The sequence below is a fragment of the Gymnoscopelus braueri genome, assembly GCF_963280865.1.
Source record: "Gymnoscopelus braueri genome assembly, chromosome: 13".
Lineage (NCBI taxonomy): Eukaryota > Metazoa > Chordata > Actinopteri > Myctophiformes > Myctophidae > Gymnoscopelus > Gymnoscopelus braueri.
The window spans coordinates 47,132,393-47,155,535 of record NC_137615.1 but is presented as its reverse complement, the minus strand read 5'-3'; the positions used below and the strand labels follow the sequence as shown (position 1 = coordinate 47,155,535).

The following is a 23,143-nucleotide window of genomic DNA, read 5'->3' as shown; positions in this document are numbered from 1 at the left end:
CGTTAGTGATGTCATATCACTGGGACATCCTTGGTATCTTTCTGGTGTTCTACTTCCGTGTCGCATAGTATTGACATCACTGTCGAATCCTTGGTATTATGATCCTAGCCTTTGCGACGGTGTTTGTTTACCAGCGCTGCCACTCCACGCTGTATTTTTTTTTCAAGCTTGCGCTTATGAAACACTACACAGGATTATTATTTCATGTCAACATTCAAGTACAACTATAAGAAGATAACTCAGGTAAAGTAATGCCTCACTCTGCAAGGGGGTTTGCCCACTGGCCGCAGCTAATGGGAGTGGCCGAGTGGCGAAAGAAGGTTGAACAAAGTGTTACGGGGGCTGTCGTTTGGAGCTGGTCTGACTGAGACGCGTCAAGACAACATGTAGTGCGGAAAGGAATGAGACATATCTCTCATGACGCAAATAACGTCACGAAGAATGCGAAGATTACTAGATATCTAAAAACACAGATTATTCACCAAAAAAAACCCAGGATCTTGTTTCTTGACTCCTAAACTTCATTAAAAGACCGAAAACTTCTTCCAGGGGTGAAATGGCCCTTTAAGGCTCGAACAGGCAGGATGCTAAATAGCTTCTATCCGAGTGCAGTAAGGACTGTCAATGAACTGCGCCCCCTGCCAATCCCCCCCCCCCCCCCCCCCCAGGCCTACTGACCTAAACTGACGTGGCTGTGCTGGACTGGACATGTCACATGGCACTTTACTTACCATACCTACTGACGTGCTGTGTTGGTAGCTTTTTTAGATGAATTGCACGTCAATACATATTGGGTTTTTTAAATGTTTGTTTATGCTGTTTTTATGGTTGTATGCTGTTTTTTAGTCTGGATCTTTTATGTTTTTAGATAGGCTTGATGTTTTATGTTACACTGCTAGTGACTGAGGGGGAACGATATTTCATTGTCTGTATGTATGTAAGTACATGGAGAGAGTGACAAATAAAGATTCATTCATTCATTTGGTTAAATTTAGCTAAGGCCACCAATTAATAGGCTCTATGCACACATTACCAATGATACTAATGAAGGCTCTGTTCCATTCTGGTGGCATGTTGGGTCACTGGAAACACTCTGCAACACCAGTGGGTCTAAAATTGGGGTCCAGGGACCCTCTTGGTTCCTTAAGGGGTGTGTAACTCTGAGAGTGTACAAATGGAACCAAATGGACCCGTAAGGGTCCATTTGGTTCCATTTGTACAGTCTCAGAGTTTTGGGGGTCGTGGAAATTGAAACATCTGAGAACCACTGTGCCACACTAGATGGAACAGAGCCTTCATTAGTATCATTGGTAACACCTGTGAAGGAAGTGATCATACTATGGCTGCTGTGCATAGAGCCTATTGGCTGTCTCGTAGCAAAAGTATGCAGACACTGTTCTCGTGTTTAGATTTTTTGATGTTTTGAAGTTCTTTGACCAGAAGATTGCTAATAACTACGTTTCAGAGGAGCCCTAATTACCGTGGTTTGGTGCCTTGGAGTGAACGGGGGTGTAGTGGTTCTTGGAGGTCCTGACGGGAGTCTCCTCTTTGGGCGAGCTCTCCATCGACGTGATGTGTTCGTGTTCATGTTCGTACTGCGAGGACGGTTGAGCCTGCTGCCTCATAATGTCCGCCAGCGCTCTGGGGGGGGGGAAAAAACAGAGGAAAAAAAGACGTGTTACACAGATTAAAACAAGCTGGTTTAGAGCAGTTTAGAGCAGCTTTTCACCCAGTGAGTGGTTCTCAACCATTTTAGGCTGTGACCCCCCAAAATAATCATATTTGAACTGGGGACCCTCCATTTTGTTTGACTCCCTTCCACAGATAAATATTGTGAAAATAGCCGATCTACAAGCTCACAAAGCTCACAAAAAATTGTGATCTACAAGCTCACAACGCGAGGCGTTGTGAGCTTGTAGATCACATTTTTTGTCTCTTTCTTACATTATTTGACATAATGTTTGACCAGTTTGTATAGTATTGTTTACTGATTACTTTTGATGCACTAATGGTCTTTTTTCTGTTATTTTTTTTTGTTGTCTTAAAAGCCCTTAAATTGTCACTTTACTGTCATCTGGGGACCCCCCAAAAATCATCACATGTTGAGAACCACTGGTTTAGAGGAACTCTGAGAGTGTACAAATGGAACCCTGTGAGTCACTATAGTACTACTCGAGAGTGAGAATATGTTGCCAAGAGTAGAGTTGTTCAACTACTGCTGACTTTGTCAACAAAAACGGTCAGAGAGGTTAGATTGTTGCCAAATGCCCACTTGAATGAGCTTCTGAGCTTACACACCTGGAGCAAATGAATTAACGAGCGACATTAAGCAGCGCTCGTGGCCGGGCAACGATACACACAGTGAATGAGAGAGGGGGAGAAGAGAGACAGGGGAGGGCGTAAGGTTATGATCCCATAGCATGGGAGGACGGCCCGTCTTCCCATTGGCTTAAAGGACAGCCAGTCCCCCCATTGGCTTAAAGGACAGCCAACGATGAAAAGGTTGCCTAAAAGTGTTTAGAAAGTGTTTAGTAGTTGATCAGTCTCTTCCTAGACCAGGCTGCAAGCAACCTGGTAAAAATTACATTACACACTGACACTGGTATCGGATAGGTAGTCGGTATCGACCCATACGCAAGTTATAGGTATCGAAATCGGTATTGGGAAGGAAAAACTGTTTCCATCACTAGCTAGGAGTTGAAAGTAACACTGAGAATTTAACAGATGGGGGTCCCAGAGATATAACTCCCATCACACTGGGGGGTCCTTGAGATGACAAACATTGCATTAACCCATTCACTCCGGGAATGCATACTGTGTCATTTTAGATTTTTAGCTATAACCATTATTACTTTGGCTATTCAAAAATAGCAGATCTACAAGCTCATAGCGAGTGCCATGCTAAAAGCTTGTAGATCTGATATTTTTTGAAAAATCATGAAAATATGTGCAAATCTTTGAATATATATATTTTTAAAGCAACTCAAATCTTTGATTCTGGCGATTCTACAAATGTCTTCTGAATTCAAAATCCTTTTTTTTTTAAACGTATGTTGCTTGCTACTGTATAATATCAGTGGTTCTCAAACTTTTTTCATGTCAAGGACCACCAAAAATGATATGTATTTGTCGGCGGACCCCCCCATCTCAAAATATTTTGTTCCAGGGACCCCCCAGAAAGATTTGAGTTAAAAATGTATAAATACATTAAAAGATTTTCACATATTTTCACGATTTTTCCCCCCAAAACAGCAGATATACAAGCTCATAGCGCGGCACTCGGTGCAGTGCTATGAGCTTGTATATCTGCTATTTGGGAATAGCCAAATAACTCAAAAGTGACACAGATGCATTCCCGGATCGAATGGTTTAAAAAAAACAAGAACATTTGATGCTTTACAAAATATCTGCCATGCAGCGCTCTGGGGAGAAGAAAAAACCCCACCAAAACGATGGAGTGTTAGAGGGATGAAACAAGAAGGTTTTGATGCCTTGCAGTCATCATAATATGCCGTGTTCGCCATCATCATGCCGCCCCCAGAAGGCCAGTCTCATTTATTTAGATACAGATTCAATCTAAATCACCCAGCCTTGCAACAAGACGCTGCTGTCGGGTGGAACCCTTGTATGTCCATAACTGTTAATATACAGGATTCAAATTCATAAGTAGCAAAAGTAGCCGATCTACAACCTCAAAACGCCTTGCGATGTGTTTTGAGCTTGTAGATCACCATTTTTTTTGCTATTTTCGTGTGATGCTGTAGTGTGACAAAGTAGGGCATTCATTTATGCAAAAAAACATGAAAAGTTAAAGTATGGAGATAAGAGGTTTCTGCCCGACGGCGACGGAGACGTAGTGGAAATCCTAATTACACACACTGTCACGAAGGAAATGCATTTTGCTAATAAAGTACGGATGGGTTACACCACACAAACTGCTCCATTTATTTTGAGTTTTAGGCCGTTTTTTACTTTGAAGACATAAATCATTTAGAGCTGGAATCCATAACCTTTTTTATTTGTGAATAAAATATATTGAAGTATATTTTCTTCATTGCATCCTACACTTTTTTTTTCCATTAAACTCTGCAGTCAAATGGGGCATGGTTTCTGAATTGTGTACAGTTGCACTGCATGGTCAGTATCATGGTCAGTATCATGTCAGTGTCATGGTCAGTATCATGTTTAATCATGTCAGTATCATGGTCAGTATCATGTCAGTATCATGTCAGTGTCATGGTCAGTATCATGTCAGTGTCATGGTCAGTGTCATGGTCAGTATCATGTCAGTACCATGTCAATATCATTGTCAGTATCATGTCAGTATCATGTCAGTGTCATGGTCAGTATCATGGTCAGTATCATGGTCAGTATCATGTCAATATCATTGTCAGTATCATGTCAGTGTCATGGTCAGTATCATGGTCAGTATCATGTCAGTATCATTGTCAGTATCATGTCAGTATCATGTCAGTATCATGTCAGTATCATGTCAGTGTCATGGTCAGTATCATGGTCAGTATCATGTCAGTATCATTGTCAGTATCATGTCAGTATCATGTCAGTGTCATGGTCAGTATCATGGTCAGTATCATGTCAATATCATTGTCAGTATCATGTCAGTAGCATGTCAGTGTCATGGTCAGTATCATGTCAGTATCATTGTCAGTATCATGTCAGTATCATGTCAGTATCATGTCAGTATCATGTCAGTGTCATGGTCAGTATCATGGTCAGTATCATGGTCAGTATCATGGTCAGTATCATGTCAATATCATTGTCAGTATCATGTCAGTAGCATGTCAGTGTCATGGTCAGTATCATGTTAGTATCATGGTCAGTAGCATGTCAAAGGGCTGTCACAGCCCTGTCAAAGGGATGTGACAGGGCCTAAAAGCCATGTGACAGGGTCTGTGACATGACCATGACAGCCTTGCCATTCAGTGCTTCATGTCATGTCTTCTCTTTTTGAAGTACTTGGTAAAATGGAGGAAAATTCTGGACAGTTGGAATCATTTTGAAACTTTTCAAACAAATCTTCTCCTATGGGGGTTCCTGGCACAGAACATTTTTCAGATGGGGGTTTGTGGGCAAATACATATAATTGTGGGGGTCCTCAAAACAAAAACCTTTGAGTACCACTGGCCTAATTTTGCATACCAAACAACCTTAAAATTAGGGGGGAAAAGTCTGAGAAGTAGGAGTCCTTTGCTAAGATGAAGTACCATTGTGTTGCTTTCTGGAAGGAACTCCAAAGGGCAATCTAACTGTGTCAATGTCAACCTAAAGCAACCAACCCAGTCCACTTTTTTTTTCTCCACAACTCTGTGACTTTGGGTGATATACAGCATATAAATAGCATTTCCCTTCCAGGGAGGAGCACACTTTAACCATGTCTTGCTCGCAGAGAGAGGCGACCTGATTTTAAATTGGCCCAGTTGGCCGCCGAGTCGTCATGCAGCAGGAGTTATATGGAAAGAATACTTCCAACACAGTCAGAGTTGAGCAGCCGTCACTATCAGAGAGCGTGGTGGTTAAGTCTGACATGTTCATATCGTTGGGCAGAAAGCTCCTATCTCCATATTTCAACTGTTTGTGTTTTTCCGTAAATTAACGCCAGGGGTGGAAAAAGTACTCAAATGTTTTACTTAAAAGTATCAATACTGCAATGTAGAAGTACTCTGTTACAAGTAAATGTCCGGAATAACAAATTTACTTGAGCAAAAGTACAAGAGTATTGGTATCCAAATGAACTTTACGTACCAAAAGTAAAAGTACTAAAATGTTTGAAAATAGCAGATCTACAAGCTCACAACGCGTCGCGATGCGACGCGTTGTGAGCTTGTAGATCGGCTATTTTCAAATAGCCTGGGTATAAAATAGGGCTAAAGTGGTTAATGTATGTTTTATAATCTAATCATTTATATCTGCAAAGTAACTAGTAACTAAAGTTTTCAGATAATTGTAGTGGAGTAAAAGTACAATATTTGCCTGTGAGATGTAGTGGAGTAAACATAAAAGTAAAGACAAGTAAAAGTACCTCAAAATTGTACTTAAGTACAGTACTTGAGTAAATGTACTTAGTTACTTTACACCACTGATTAGTGCCCTACTTGATCATTCTACAGCGTCACACAAACTCATCAAAAGCAGCAAATGCGTCGCTTCGCGCCGCATTTCAAGCTTGTAGATCTGCTGCTTTTGCTATTTTTGAATTTGAATTCTGAAAAAGTAACAGTTTTGGACGTATCATAGCTGTTGGGTGGAAACCTTGTATGTCGAAAACGGTTACTTTTCAGCAAATGGAAAAAGAGAAAAGGAAAAAAATAACCTGTGTTCCAATGGATCCAATGTAGTTATTATTTAGTCACAAGCGCTTTAGTTAATGCTTTTCATTGGTTCAATATATATATGAAAACACACAGACACACTTCACCACTATCACGTATACTTTTTAAAAAGTTTCAGAAATATCTAAAACAGCCTCACAACGTGTCGCTTTTAGGATGAAGTGGGGCAGCGGTCTTCAATTTTTTTTCAGGCCAAGGACCCCCTAGCTGAGAGAGAGAGAGAGAGAAGCAGCAGGGACCCCCCCACCACATAATGTATTTTCAGAAATGTAGTTCAACCAAAAAATGACACCAGCGGAGTTTCCAGTAGGAGACTCAAATGCAGGTCAATTGAGTCTCTTACCGGAGACTCCACTGGTCATCAAATTATTGGCTCAGGAATGCGACCAATTTCTTTTTTTTAAATCTACCCCTTTAAACCCTCAATTGACCTTTGGCCCTGTTCTTGGTCTGCTCTTTTTCTAATCTACATCAAATCTCTTTGCCGGAAGCGCTGCATGAGAATACCTCATTACGAGGGTGAAATCCACAGGCATAGCCGATCTACAAGCTCTCAACGCCTCGCAGCGCGAGGCGTTGAGAGCTTGTAGATCTGCTATTTTTCGGCTTATGTTCCCCTCGGAATAGAGATGCAAGGGTTCGAGTGGTTAATGTGAAAGTATAATAATATTCCTATCACAAAAAGATTTGGCGGCCCCCCTGTAGTAACTCTAAGGACCACTAGGGGTCCCGGGCCCCTAAAGTAGGGCATTCATTTACAGGAAAAAGAAGGATAAAAAAAAGGTTGAAATACGGAGATACAAGGTTCCCACGCGACAGCGACGATATTGCAGCAGCGTTACTCATAAGCTTCCCGTGGAAGATGCAAACACAAAAAAAAGACGCAGTTTAATATTCTCGCCCTGCAGTGCACAAGCGAGCGAGTGCAGCCAAATGGGATGTTTGAGCGTGCCATGGAAGCTGTTATGGCAGCCTCATTTCATAAATGCCAAGTGTGTTTAACCCATTTAGACCAGGGAAGGGATCAGTGTCATTTTTAGCTGTCTTTGGCTATTCAAAAATAGCAGATATACAAGCTCGTAGCGTGGCACTCCCGCGCTACGAGCTTGTAGATCTGCTATTTTTGAAAAATCAGGATTTTTTTTTGCAAATCTTTGAATATATATATTTTGTAAGTCAAATCTTTGCTTCTGTGTATTCTACAAATGTCTTCTAAATCCTAACAGTTTTTTGAAGAAACTTGTGTTGCTATAGTCAGTGCTTCTCAAACCTTTTCATGTCAAAGGCTACTAAAATTATATGCATTTGGACCCCAATCTCAAAATATATTGTTCCAGGGACCCCCCAGATGCAAATATCTGAGTTACAAATGTTCGCTTTAAAAATATATATATTTGCTAAAATTCTCACGATTTTTGATATACCTTGTATATCTGCTTGAATAGCCCAAAGCAATCTTAAAATGACACAGATGCGTTCCCGGTCTTAGTGGGTTAAACGTGAAAGGCTAACGCCGGCGCTGCATACAAATCAACCAATTCCTGCCTTTTCTTCACCTTTACACAGCGCTGAAAGAAGTACTCTGATTTCCGTCCCCCCCCCCCCCCCCCCCCCCCTCGTTTTCTGTTATTGTGTAATAGCCGATCGACAAGCTTACAACGCGTCGCAGCGCAACACGTTGTGAGCTTGTAGATCGGCTATTTTCCGCGAAAGCTCTCCCCAAAATACGGATGCTGGGGTTTAAGTGGTTTGGCAAAGGTAACCATACAGTCGATATAATACTACAATGTTACATGAATGTTACAAGATTCCTGTATTCAACATTTGACTTGAGCTAAAGGCTCAAGAATTGGCATCAATATGTACTTGGAGTGGCAAAAGTAAAAGTAGTCAGATTTTTCAAAGAAAATTGCAGATCTACAAGCTCCCAACACGTTCAAGCATAAAATAGGGCTTAATTGGTCAATGTACGTTTTGTATTACTATTACTAATTACAAATAATTGTATCGGAGTAAAACAAAGTACAATTGTACCTCTGAGAAGAAGAAGTATGAGGTATCAACAAATCGAAATACTCAAGTATAGTCAAACTACCTCAAAATTGTACTCGAGTACAGTGTACTTGACTAAATGAACTTTCCACCTCTGTATTTACACTGCAATTCTTGTCATTATTTTTTTATGTCTCTGTCGGGTGGAAACCTCATATGTCCAAAACTGTTACTTTTCAGGATTCAAGCTCAAAATTAGCAAGAGTAGCAGATCTACAAGCTCAAAACGCGTCGCTTCACGCTGCGTTTCGAGCTTGTAGATCTGCTAGTTTTGATGCTTCTGTGTGACGCTGTTAGATCAAATAGCGCGTTCAATTTACGAAAAAACAACACAAAAAGTTAAAGTATGGAGATAGGAGGTTTCTGCCTGACAGCAACGATATCCATTTCAGTCCTTTTGCAATTAAGCCCGTCTCCAGTGTGCGTTCGGGTCAAGAAGCAGCATCACTCTTCTGGCCAGAGATCCAGCATAAATTCACCGCTGTCCGACAGAAACCTTGTATCTCCAGACTTCAAAGTTTTAATCCATTTTTTCCCCTCATAATTGAATGCCCTACTTTGTTGTAGAACAGTGTCGGGTAAGAAAGTAGCACCGATAGCCGAACTACAAACTCACATTACGTGTGAGCTTGTAAATCTGCTATCTATTTTTGCTATTTAAAAAAAATTGACAGTAAAAGTGTGTTTAAGGGTGTTTAAGTGTGTGTGCGTGTGCGTGTGCGTGTGCGTGTGCGTGTGCGTGTGCGTGTGCGCGTGCGTGTGTGTGTGTTTTTCTGTGTGTCTCTGTCTATCTGTCTGTCTGTCTGTCTGTTAAAGCGTGTGTGTGTGTGTGTGTGTGTGTGTGTGTGTGTGTGTGTGTGTGTGTGTGTGTGCGTGCGTGCGTGCGTGCGTGCGTGCGTGCGTGCGTGCGTGCGTGCGTGCGTGCGTGCGTGCGTGCGTGCGTGCGTGCGTGCGTGCGTGCGTGCGTGCGTGCGTGCGATAAATCTCGAACCAACCAAAAGCATTATCAAGAGACTGTAACTAAACACTATCTACATTGGATCCAAAGGGAAAACACATCAGGTTCGTTTCTTTCTCTCCATTTCCTGAAAAGTATACAGTTTTGAACGTATACGAGGTCTTTCCACCCGACCTCGCTCGTATCTCTGGGCTCCAGAGGAGAGGTGATCAATGCTGGGCCGGTTTGAATGGCCTGGCTTTAGCTTTCAAGCGGCATCTCTTCCTCAAGCCTCTCCGTGAAGGTCGCGGGCGAGACGGCAAAGGTCACCCCGCCAACAACGTCTCAGGCATTCTGCTCACAGTCCTCCCACCGCTCCGCTGAGGAAGGGGGGGGGGGGGGGCGTCACCACCGCTTCAGAGCAGTGCTTCTCAAACGTTTTTGTGCCAAGGACCCCCAAAATGGTATGTGTTTTGCTGCGGACCCCCATCTGAAAATATTTTTGGCCAGGGACCCCCAGAAGCAAATATTTCAGTACAAATTGTTTGCTTTAAAAAGTAAATAAACGTTATAAAGATTTACAAAAAAAAAACGATTTAAAAAAATAAATAGCAGATCTACCAGCTCATAACGCAGCACAAAGTGACGCGCTATGACCTTGTAGATCTGCTATTTTTGAATAGCCAAAGTATAAAATATGGTTCAAGTGGTTAAAATGATTGTGACGCTACAGTATACTAACTAATTTTGCTGGGGACCCCCTGGAAACCCCCCAAGGACCGGTCCTCGGACCCCAATTTGAGAACCAATGCTTTAGAGCAGTGCTTTTTTGGGACATGAGGATATTGCAAGAGGGCCCCCAAATAATTGGCAAACGATTTTATGATAATAAAGATGGTATTTTTTGTCTTTAAAATTGTGGCACTGAGTGCTGCGCTATGAGCTTGTAGATCTGCTATTTTTGAAAAATCGTGAACATTTGTGCAAATCTTTGAGTATATATCTTTTAAAGCGAACATTCGTAACTCAAATCTTTGCTTCTGGGGGTCCCTGGAACAAAATATTTTGAGATGGGGGGTCCGCGGCCAAATACATATAATTTTGGGGGTCCTTGGCACGAAAAAGTTTGAGAACCACTGTTTTAGAGAACCGGCGGAAATGAGCAGAGGCACTCCTTCATCTTTTAGGGTTATGATTCTTTGCCAAGTATATACTGGGGTGGACAGTGACGAAGGACATTTACCTCAGTACTGTACTCAAGTACATTATTTGAGGATACTTTGGGATACTTTTTTTTTAAAAGACATTTTTGGGGCTTTTTCTGCCTTTATTGATAGGATAGTGGGCTGACAGGAAATTAGGAGAGAGATGGGGGGGACACACAGAAAAGGTCATGGGGATCAGGAGTCAAACCTCCGACACGCTGTCAAGCTGGATTACCAGCATAGATGGTATGCACCTGGACCGCTAGGCCAGCGGGCACCCCTGGATACTTGTTACTTTTGACTCCACTACATTTCTAGGAAGGGAAAAAGTACATTATGAATGAACCACTTATGCTTTATTTCAAATATAGTGAAAAAATGGCAGATGTAAAAGCTGCCAACGCGTCGCAATGTGACACATTGTAAGCTTGTAGGTCGGCTATTTTAACTATTATTGATATTTTTTTATACAAAAATGTACTCCCGTACTTCAACTCAAGCACAAATCTGACTGAGCAACTTTCACTTGTAGTTGAATAAATATTTGACCAGGAGTAGTCTACACTCTGACTCAAGAGGATCTATATGCACAGCAGCCATATAGTGAAGAAATTCACAGGTGTCGCCAATGATACTAATGAAGGCTCTGCTCCATTCTGGTCAAACAGAGTCAGGGTGCTGATTTTGTGCATGTTGGCTCACTGGAAACACTCTGCAACACCAGTAGGTCTAAAATTGGGATTCAGGGACCCTCATGGTTCCTTCCTTCCAAATGGCCTCTTACTGGTGTATAACTCTGAAAGTGTACAAATGGAACCAAATGGACCCGTAAGGGTCGGCTTTGCTAGAGACGTTTTAATTGCTGTGGAAACCGTTATTTTTTTTTGTTATTATTACTTTTTTAACATTTTAAAGTACTGAAAATAGCCAATCTACAAGCTCGCAACATGGCGGCGATGCGACATGTTGTGAGCTTGTAGATCTGCTGTTGTCACTACTTTGGTGCGACACTCTTTTAAATAGAATAAAAAAGTATAGGGGAGTCATCTCCTCAGGAGACTTGGCTCGATCAGATCTCAACCCATTTGATTTTGGCGTTAGGTGATGAAGTAGGGGGGGGGGGGATTCATTCACGGAAAATAAAACGTTGAAATTATGGAGATACAAGGTTTTTGCCCGACGAACAGCAATGATTTATGCTGACAACCGTGGACAGAAAGTCAGCTCTGGGATATGGGGATTAGCAACTATATATACTAGGGATGTAACGATACCAACGGTTCACAATAACCAGTGCACGATATGATATTTATCACAATATAAAAAATAAAACATGATAAAATAAATTAGGTTAAGGTTAACTTAGTATGAGACAGAATTGGGATGCTATGGTTCTATGTGAATAATGAGATGCACTCTGCTGACTTGAGGCATTGTGCCGCATTAGCTTGTGTGTCTTGGTACAGAGCTGGCAGCACTGTTTGACTAAAGCTAAGTTAGCTGCTAACGTTTAGCTAAATAACCAAGCTATCAGCCAGAGAGTTGCTACAAAGTAGAGGCTGTTTCACTCTCATTATTCCGCTGCTGTTCAAACAAAATAATACAACACACTGTTTGGCCTGAATACCTATTTTAGATGCCGTCACAGGCCCACGATAATAGTGTAGACATTCCACGATAATATTGAGGAATTATTGTTATTATGATATCACGATAACAACAATATTGTTGCATCCCTACTATATACTCATTGTTGGAAAAAAGTATACTCAACCCCAGTACCTGAGTCAAAGTATAGATGCTACTACCCAGGGGTCCTTGAGGGGGTTCAAGGGGGTCCCCGACCAAATTAGTTAATATGGCGTCAAAATAACATTGTCGTGTCTGGCGTACTTGAGTTTAAGTACACATAGTAAAAAACTAAAGAATGTATGTAAGTATAGTACTCAAGTAAATGCACTTTGTTACTGTCCACCGCTGTGTATTGGCATGATCTTATTTATGCTTTTCATCAGGAAAAGGTTTGTTTTGCACACTAAGGCTTTTCTTGTGCTTTCTCACAACGCCAATCTATAAACAGGTCGATTGACCTTTGAGTAAAATATTCAGTTGTTGTGTAAGTAATTGTTCTTCACTGGAAAAGCATCTGTCTTCTGCTCTGATGTCATTGGACAGATTTAGGTTTTCGTACCAGATGGGGCCTGTATAAGCCAGTGGTTCTCAAAGTGGGGGCCGGGGACCCCCAGGGGTCTTTGTTCAAGGGGGTCCCCGGCCAAACGAGTTAATATAGCATCAAAAACTGTTTAACCACTTCAACCCAATACAAATTATTGGCTAAGCTTGTGAGCTTGTAGATCTGCTAATTTTTTTTTCTAATAATTAGAAATAAATCCTGAATATCTGTGAAAGGTTTCAACAACACAAATCTTGTATGCGTTCCCTGGCACAAATTATTTCCAGACGGGGAATCCGTGGCCAGAACACACTTTGGGGGTCCTTGAGATGAAAACGTTTGAGAACCACTAATCTCTCAAGACAGATTTTTTTTTTTTTTTTTTACTATGGGTTCCCAGATTGGAGAACCACTGCTCTAAGCCAGTGGTGCATGGTTCTCAATCTTTTTCGTGCCAAGGACCCCCTGATATGTATTTAGCCACGGACCCCCACCTGAAAATATGTTGTGCCAGGGACCCCCAAAAGCAAAGATTTGTCCCAAAAATGTTCGCCTTTAAAAAAAAGATTTAAAGATTTGCACACATTTTGAAGGTTTTTCAAAAATAGCAGATCTACAAGCTCATAGCGCGGCACTTGGTACCGCGCTATGAGCTTGTAGATCTGCTATTTTTTAAAAGCCAAAGCTAAGCGGTTAAAATGATTGTGACGCTATATTAACACATTTTGCTGGGGACCCCCTGGAACCCCCCCGAGGACCCCTGGGGGTCCCCGGACCCCACTTTGAGATCCAATGCTCTAAGCAACCAAGTAATCTCCCATGGCATTTCCAAGCCAGCAGGCACCCATGGTTACATGACCAATATCTGACAGTGTTCAATTATCAATAGCCTCCTACAGTTGACAAATACGTCTTCTTGGCAACGTCCTGTCATCGTGAGGTTGCAACCACAGTAAATAAGTGACAATGGTGTCTCGATCCAAAGCCGTCTCTCAGATTGGGAACAGTAGTACTAATACCCTTTATTTATGGAGCACCTTCAAGAAATAAATGTAGGCCTAGTTCAAAGGGCTTTACGTTCAAGTTAAAAACACAGGTCAAACAAAGCAATAAGTTAAAGTCTAGTCGGGAGTGAAATTAAAACAGTGAAATTAAAAAGGGTAAAATCAGTTAACCCTTTAAGACCGGGAACGCGTCTGTGTGTAATTTTTAAGATTTCTTTGGCTATTTTTGAAAAATCGTTGAAACTTTGTGCAAATCTTTGATTTATGTTTTAAGACGAACATTTTTAACTCTGATCTGTGCTTCTGGGAGGGGCATATCTCATATTTTGAGATGGGGGCCCGCGGCCAAATATAATTTCGGGTGGTCCTTGACATGGAAAAGTATAGCGACATACGTTTTTCAGAAAGCTGTTAGGATTTAGAAGACATTTGTTGAATTCCCAGAAGCAAAGATTTGAGTTACAAATGTTTGCTTTAAAAATATATATATATTCATATACAGATTAAAAGGAGATCGGATAAAGGCAAGGTCATACAAGTGTGTTATTAGCTGCCTCTTAAAGCCATCAACCCGAGGCTGGTGGTTCTGGTTAGAACTGGTTAGGCCCAATTAAACTACTCCCACGCCAAATTAAAAAAGCATATATTTTCTTCCCTCCGCACCCCTCTTGCGTCACTCAAACTTCACAAGCTGCGGTTCAGATGGGAACTCTGTGTTTAGTTTAGTTCAAGAAGACGTGATGAGAAATGCTGCAGGATTTGCACGGATATACGCCAGCCTCGAGAAGGCTAAATCCTGAGTGACAATTTAACTTACGGGTCCATTTTGTTTTGACACTCTCCAGAAGTTAACCCATTAAAGACCGGGAACGCATCTGTCCTTTTAGATTTTAACCACTTCAAAAATAGCAGATCTACAAGCTCATAGCGCGGCACTCTGTGCCGCGCTGTGAGCTTGTAGATCTGCTATTTTTCTGCTACAAGCGCATGTGTAACTGAAATCTTTGCTTCTGGGGGCCTAACTAAATATTTTCAGATGGGGGTCCGCGGCCAAATACCTATAATTCTGGGGGTCCTTGACATGAAAACGTTTGAGAACCACTGATATTATAGCAACATAAGTGTTTCAGAAAACTGTTAGGATTTAGAAGATTATTTGTAGAATCCCCAGAAGCAAAGATTTGAGTTAAAAATGTTCGCTTAAAAAAACGTATGTATTCAAAGATTTGCAAACATTTTCACGATCTTAAAATAGCAGATCTACAAGCTCATAGCGCGACACCGAGTGCCGCGCTATGAGCTTGTAGATCTGGCAAGGGGATTGGTCCTGGCGCCATCCACATGCCTCAGCCATATGTACGCCATACGCCACTGGACATATAACATGGTCACGACGCCCAGGGGGTCCGCACATACTTTTTGGGGGGGATCCCCAGATGACAGTAAAGTGACCATTTAAGGACTTTTAAGACCTTTTTAATACCTTAAAAAAAGACAGAAAAGAAATGAAACCATTACGGCATCAACAGTAATCAACCAACTATTCTATAACAACTGGTCAAACATTGGCCAAATTGTCAAATAATATAAGTAGCATTTTGAAAATAGCCGTTGTGAGCTTGTAGATCTGCTATTTTCACAATATTTATCTGTGGAACCGAGTCAAACTAAATATAAATGCCTCAACTCCTACTATTCCAAGTGCTCGTACCCAGTTCAATTATGATTATTTTGGGGGGGGTCGCGGCTTGAAAATGTTGAGAACTAACCTACTTGGACCCTAAAAAAAGGTAAAGTATATCTTCAACTCCAAGACACTCTTGGAGTAACACAAGTTTGAATTAACATTGAGGATTTTGCAGTGCGGTTAACCCTTTAAGACCGGGAACGCATCGGTGTCATTTTTTGATGTATTCGGCTATTAAAAAATAGCAGATATCTGCTATTTTTTTTAGATCGTGAAAATTGGTGCAAATCTTTGAATGTGTGTTTTTTTAAGCGAACATTTGTAACCCAAATCTTTGCTTCTGGGGGATTCTATAAATGTCTTAAAATGTTGCTATAATCAGTCGTTCTCAAACTTTTCCATGTCAAGGACCCCCAAAATTATATTTGCCCCCCCCCCCCCCCCATCTCAAAATATACTGTTCCAGGGACCCCCCCCCCCCCCCAGAAGCAAAGATTTGAGTTACAAATGTTCGCTTTAAAAATATATATACATTCAAAAATGTGCACACATTTTTACAATTTTTCAAAAATAGCAGATCTACAAGCTCATAGCGCGGGACTCGGTGCCGCGCTATGAGCTTGTATATCTGCTATTTTTAGAATAGCCAAAGAAATCTTAAAATGACACATGGTGCGTTCCCGGATTGAACAGGTTAAGTCCACTTGCTGTTGAGAAATAATAATAAAATAAATAAAAAAAGCTGCAGTGTAAAATCTACAGAGACCAATTAAGATCACCGCTTCCAAGGCCGACTGGAATCAACATGACTGGAGACTGCTCCAGGCTATCAGTATACCAGTTCCTTTGACAGAAATATAAAAAGAACGTTTTGTGAACAAATTGAAAATGTTGCAGGCAGTTGCTATGAAATGAAAGCATCTCTAAACCCCCCCGATCACAAAGCCTGCATGGATTCTACTCTCTACTGTCTAGAGCAGTATAGTTCTCAAAGTGGGGACCAGGGTCCTTGGGGGGGTATATTTTAATTTTTTTTCAAAGATCTTGAAAGTATTGGAAAATGTTTTATACAATTATATTATTTTTTGCACAAATCTTCTCTTCTGGGGGTCCCTGTTAGCTGGCACAAACCATTTTCAGATGGGGGTCTGTGGCCAAATATATATATCAATTTTGGGGGTCCTTGACACGAAAAAATACAATGGTTTGCCAGGGGGGGGGGTGCAATAGAATGGTGAATACAACGTAAATGAATGAATGAATGAATGAATATTATCCTAACATTATTGTGTCAGTGTAAGCACTTTCAACACACTTAACCCTTGTATTTTATACTTTGACATACAACGGTGTTGCGCAAAACACACCAGTCACGCTGCGAGCTTGTGGCTATATGGGCTATTTGGGGGTCCTTGGCATGCAGCAGTTTGGGACCCCCTGGTCTATAGATCTCTGTTGGAAGGACTGGACCACTGCACACACACCCAGGAGACATTCCATCATCGGATGTCTTTGTTGATGGCTATGGAATCATGCCCAGTGGTACTCAAACTTTTGTCATGTCATGGACCCCCAAAATGATATGTATTTGGCCGTGGACCCCCCCCCCATCTGAAAAGGCTTTGTGCAGAAGCTGATAAATCCTGAAGGTCAATTTAACTCTGACAGTGTGCAAATTGTGACCAAATGGACCCGCAAGGGTCCATTTGGTCACAATGTGCACACTGTCAGAGTTACACATGCATAAACTATCACGTAGGATTGTACTGTCCTTAGAAGAAGAGAAGATGTATGTTAAAAATGTAATTCAAGTGGTTGATTGTGATGCTATATTAACACATTTCGCTGGGGACCCCCTGGAACCCCCTCAAGGACCCCTGGGGGTCCCCGGACCCCACGCTGAGAACCACTGCCCTAGCCCATAGAAATGCACTGACCTAAATTCATGAAAAAGGAAACAAAGGACCTCGTATCTTGTCTGTAATCTATGGTGGTACAGACAAATGGTCGCTCAATTCTTATTTTATTCCATAGGATAATTAATATGTCATAGCCATGGTGACCACCAGCACATTGGGTGGTCACATTTTTGAATTTAAGCCCATCCCGTAAGGCATTGGTTCTCAAAGTGGGGTCCGGGGACCCCCAGGGGTCCTTGGGGGGGTTCCAGGGGGTCCCCAGCCAAATGTGTTAATATCGCAGTAATTTTTTACCTTTTATACTTTGGCTATTCAAAAATAGCAGATATACAAGCTCATAGCGCGGCACCGAGTGCCGCGCTATGAGCTTGTAGATCTGCTATTTTGAAAAATCGTGAAAATGTGTGCAAGCCTAGTAGCCTATATAGAATATATATAATTTTTAAGCGAACATTTTTAACTCAAATCTTTGCTTCTGAGGGTCACTGGAACAAAATATTTGAGATGGGGGGTCCACGGCCAAATACATATCATGTTGGGGGTCCTTGATATGAAAAAGTTTGAGAACCACTGCAGTAAGGGATAAGGGATGGGCTGTGTTGAGGCAGCCAGACACAAAAATAAAATGATTCATTCATTCATTCATTCATTCATTCATTCATTCATTCATTCATTCATGCAGGCGTACAATCTTTAGATACAAAGAGAGTAGAGTGCTGGTACATACTGTCTAAAGGCAGTGTGTTGCTAATAAAGGCAATGCTCTGTGGTCAGGGGCAGCCAACCTTATTTTAGGAGGAAAAGGACATCTAATGTTCTCACAGGCCACACGAACCAGTGATTTTGACTTAACTGTTTGAAGTAGTGCTTAGAGAGTTTGGATCGAGTTCAAACGTCCCCTTTCCTACTGGTACAGGCCCTACAGGGCGTCGACAAACTACACAGCATGCTTAATCACATTTCACGCCAAAGCATTAAGCAGATGATGCAATAGTCACCACCGGAGACAACACACAGAGTAAATTAATTTTTTTCTTTTAACATTCCAAAGCATCTAGTAGAGCTGCTTTCGTGATTTAGGGCTGTCCTCTGTAGTCCATGAATCAATTAATTGGTCTGTGCTTTTAGTCAAATTGGTAGTTGGTTAAAGGTAGGGTAAGTGATTTTCTTTGGTTAAAATAGCTCTATATTCTGATAGTACTAATTGATAGAGTGTTTGTTCAGTAACAGGAGTCTCCATGTCTCTCCAGCTCTATATTCAACAGAAAATGCATTTTCAGGTCAGGATACCAATTCTATCCAATCAGGATTGAGAACTCAGGCAGGATACAGATTAAACAAGTGAAATTGGAAGTGATTACACAAATAGATGAGCAGACTAAATTGGAACTGGGAAAAATGAAGCTGATGATAAATGGGTACTCTCTCTTGATTGGCTTACATTTTGTCACCTACCTGAAAATATTTTCGTGTATGTTTATTAAAGAGCTGGAGAGACGGGGAGACCCCTGTTACTGAACAAACACTATAATGATCAGAACATTAACCTTTTAACAAAACAAGAAAACGTTTTGTTTTAACCAAAAAATAGGCTCTCACTTACCCATATCTTTAAATGTTTTTTTTCCCACCATAGCATATGCATCTATTGTATTAATACTTAAGGTGTAACCCTTTAATTCTGCCAGTATAATTTTCAATAGCCAGTAGCTGTTGTGAAATCAACATTAGATTGTTCAGTTCTAAACCACACCGACCTGCTCTCTCTGCATGACTGTATGCAGCAAACCCAACACCAAGTTAAATCATCTACTCAATTAGTCAACCCATTTCTATTAGTATTAGTCACTAAGGCTTTCTTCAGTCAAGGACAGCCTTACAATATTGTAACTCTGAGTGTGTGCGAATGTAACCAAATGGACCCTTATGGGTCCATTTGGTTACATTCGCACACACTCAGAGTACCAATACAAAGTTAAGAGAACCAATACCAAGTTAAATCATCTAATCAAATGGACCCATAAGAGTCCATTTGGTTACATTCGCACACACTCAGAGTACCAATACCAAGTTAAGAGTACCAACACCAAGTTCAATCATTAGTCGACACATTTCTATTAGTGGGTATTAGTCGACTAAGGATTTCTTCAATCAAGGACAGCTCCACCATACTTTAACTGAGTATGTGTGCAAAATGTAACCAAATGGGTCCATTTGGTTACATTCGCACAGACTCAAGAGCTACAATTGAACACAACATTTAGAAGTATAGTAGTATAACATAGGATCAGTGACTCACCTATGGACGTTCATCTCCTGCGGCGGCTTGGTGGCTTTATCGTAGGCGACCTTCGCCAAGATCCCGATGAGCGCGATAACCGAGACGACACCGCAGGTGATGTACACGGTGGCGTTGGTCTGGTCGAGCGCCGGGTCGTACGTCTCGCCCGAGGGCGCCGGCGAGGGCGGCTGCGTCTTGATCCAGTCGGGCGTGTTGTAGTTGGTGCACGTCTTCTGCTCCACGCGCTTGCTCTTGTCCGCGCAGCAGAAGCGCAGGAAGCAGCTGCCGCAGCAGTAGCGGTGGTCCGTGTTGTTGCACGAGAACTCCTTGTCCAGCGCGCCGCTCACGTCGTAGTAGCCGAGGCAGGTGTCGTGCTGGAGGCCGGCGGGGGGCGCCTGCAGCTGGGTGGTGATTCCCCCGCCGCGACCCCTGCCCGGGCCGCCGCCGGGGGGAGCGCCGGGAGCAGCGGGGACCGCGGTGCCGTTGCCGGTCATCTGGTTCCTCTTCGGAGGCGGCTTGCTCTTCTTGCTGTTCTGCGCCGCGGCGCACAGAACGTTCAGCGGGTCCAAGTAGATGAAAAGCAGCAGGAGGTGTTTTATCCCCATCGCTCTGTCCGTTGTTTTTCTCCTCCACTCTCTTCAGTTTGTCTCTTTTTTTTTGTGTTGCCGTTTCCTTCCCACCCCCAAACTTTCTTACTTACCGAGCGGCGCCTTTATTAGTTGCCCGATTTTTTTCGCGGGAGTTGCTGCTGCTGGTTCCCTTCCAGCGGACTGGTGGTGTTGTTGTTGGTCAACATGTGTCATTGCTTCAGGTCTGCGCGCAATGAGAGAGAATCGAACCCCCGCAGACAGTTGAGTTGCAGGAGGAGCAGCACTGGAGGAGCAGCGCGGCCAAAGTGGAGTTCTTGCGGTCATCCGGTGGTGTTGGGGTGGTGGTGGTGGAGGGGGGGTGGGGGGAGGTGGAGGGTTCGACCCCTCAAAGAGCTGATCCGAGAGTTTCTGTTCTTTACCAAGAACTGAGGGGAAAACTCTGATCGCGTCCTGTGGAACAACAACACACAGACGGGGCTGATCAATTAAAACAGCGACTTCTTTACTAGAGTAAGGACAGTACAGTACGTGACAGTTTATGCATGTGTAACTCTGACAGCGTGCAAATTGCATTGACGCTCAGGATTTATCAGCATGGTCCCGTTTAATTACACCGAGCCGTTTCAGCACCCCGGACAGCGCTGCAGCTGACTTTCTGGCCAACAGAAATAAGACCTTTGAATCTTCTTCCTTGAATGCATTATTATGATTGCATTGATATTACAGTTATACCTAATGACTTCCGATAGCTCGTTATTCTGTATGCAAACATCTATCGAGCAATCTATCAAAAACATGACACAATTAAAAAAATAATATCACAACATCAATTGTTCCCTTACCTTACAGCAAATGTGCCGTCTTCGTTGTTCCCCATACAAATTGAGTGGGGGTTTGATCCTAAACTTTGTTACAGTGGGAATATACAGAGCGTTGAGGCTGCACAACAACATGTATGTAGCCTATATATTAGGTAAAACAACAGACGGTCCAGACGGTGCCCTGCGACTGGCCGCCTGTCTGCACTGAATCCAAGAACCTTAGAAAGACACGAGGAGGCAAGACAGGACTGCCGCTCTACGCTTGATCTCTCTCTCTCTCTCTCTCTCTCTCTCTCTCTCTCTCCTCTCTCTCTCTCTCTCTCTCTCTCTCTCTCTCTCTCTCTCTCTCTCTCTCTCATCTCTCTCTCTCTCCTCTCTCTCTCTCTCTTCTCTCTCTCTCTCTCTCTCCTCTCTCTCTCTCTCTCTCTCTCTCTCTCTCTCTCTCTCTCTCTCTCTCTCTCTCTCTCTCTCCCTCTCTCTCTCTCCCTCTCTCTCTCTCTCCCTCTCTCTCCCCTCTCTCTCTCTCCTCTCTCTCTCTCTCTCTCGTCACAGATTCATGTATAGGCTACGTCAGTTAAATGTTATCCATCAAGTACTGTACTTACAATATTGAGATATTTTTTATTTTACTGGAGTATTTCCAGTTTTCAGTAAGCTACTTTTACTTCTATTCCACTACATCTCGTCAATATTGTACTTTTACTAAACTTTAGTTACTAAATTACTTTGTAGATTTGGATTATTATTACAAAACATACATTAACCACTTCAGCCCTATATACATTTCGGACATTTGAAAATAGCAGATCTACTCATTGTGAGCTTGTAGATCTGGTATTCTTGAAAACTTGTGAAATGTGACATTCTGCATAATGAGTACATTCTACTTTTGGTACTTTAAGTGCATTTGATGCCAATAGTTTTACCTCAAGTAAATTTGTAATACCGGACTTTTACTTGTAACAGTGTAGAGTATTTCTACATTGATTAGCCTACTTTTTCCACCACTGCCAGTCACATCGCCTGTCGCGGTGTTTGCGTGCCTGTGCAAAGCAAATGGCTGGCGTTGCGAGTGAGGGGATTCAGAAAATGAATACACTGTAAATCCTGTGTTCATATAACTCAGAGAGTGCACGACCCTTTAAGGGTCCATTTGGTTACATACATTCCTGCACTGTCTGATTTACAAGTGAATCCATTACACGGAGGGTTTTATTGCATACAGCTATTACACGTGGAAATACTCAAGTAAAGTAGAACTACTTGCCTGCAGTACTTGCGTAAATGCAGTTACTTTCCACCTCTGGGAAAGTCTTATCCATTGTGCAGGCTGTTTCTGAGAGGAGTGTTTCATAATGTGGGTTGTTGTATAGATTTACAATCTACAAGTTGGTTAGGAATACAAAATAATAATACTATAATAGTAGGCTACTTTGCCTAATAATCTTTGCCAAGTTTTTCCATTTGCTTGAAGCAGCAGATGGGGAATTTAACTCTGAAAGGGTAGAAATGGACCTCAGTTGTCAGTCAGAGAAAAGTGTACCAATATTTGCCTGTAATATTTGATTGATTGATTGATTGATTGATTGATTGATTGATTGATTGATTGATTGATTCATGTTTTATTGACAGAATATATCATGAACATATTTTGTACACATTGTCCAAAAAAGTAAAACATGGGGGGGTAGCACATACATTCATACAATTTCCTATGTACATGACAACTAGATCAACAAATACAAAACGGATCCGTCTTGATCACTTGATTATATAGATAATGTGTACTGATTTGCGTGACGTTTGGAATGCATTTATAGGATATATATATATATATATATGTCACAGGTGAATGGAGAACCAGGTAGATTGAAGACAGAGCGCTCGTTTTTAGGCACGGGCTTCGGGGCGAGGCGGGGCTTTTCGAGATAGGGTTTATTAGCGAGGCTCGCGAGGAGAGGAGGAGAAGGAGGACGCGGCACTGCGAGGCGGGGGTTTATTACGTGAGGCGAGGAGGAGCTCCTCCTCGCGAAATAAATCGTCCTCCTTCTGAGAAGGAGGACGGTTTATTTCGCGAGGAGGAGCTCCTCCTCGCGAAATAAACCGTCCTCCTCCTCCTCCGAG

The 23,143-nt window shown here is 42.1% G+C and overlaps 1 protein-coding gene across 1 annotated transcript in view; it reads right to left on the bottom strand.

Moving 5' to 3' along the window:
- LOC308099655 (shisa family member 6) overlaps positions 1 to 20,213 on the bottom strand; it is a gene marked incomplete at both ends in the record, with an annotated part of 163,279 nt that extends 143,066 nt beyond the window's left edge. Inside the window, 2 exons of the mRNA XM_080448391.1 lie at positions 1,481 to 1,641; positions 19,627 to 20,213. Coding sequence (XP_080304517.1) covers positions 1,481 to 1,641; positions 19,627 to 20,213 — 748 coding nt within the window. The remainder of the gene's footprint in view (positions 1 to 1,480; positions 1,642 to 19,626) is intronic.
- Positions 20,214 to 23,143: the final 2,930 nt, after the last annotated feature.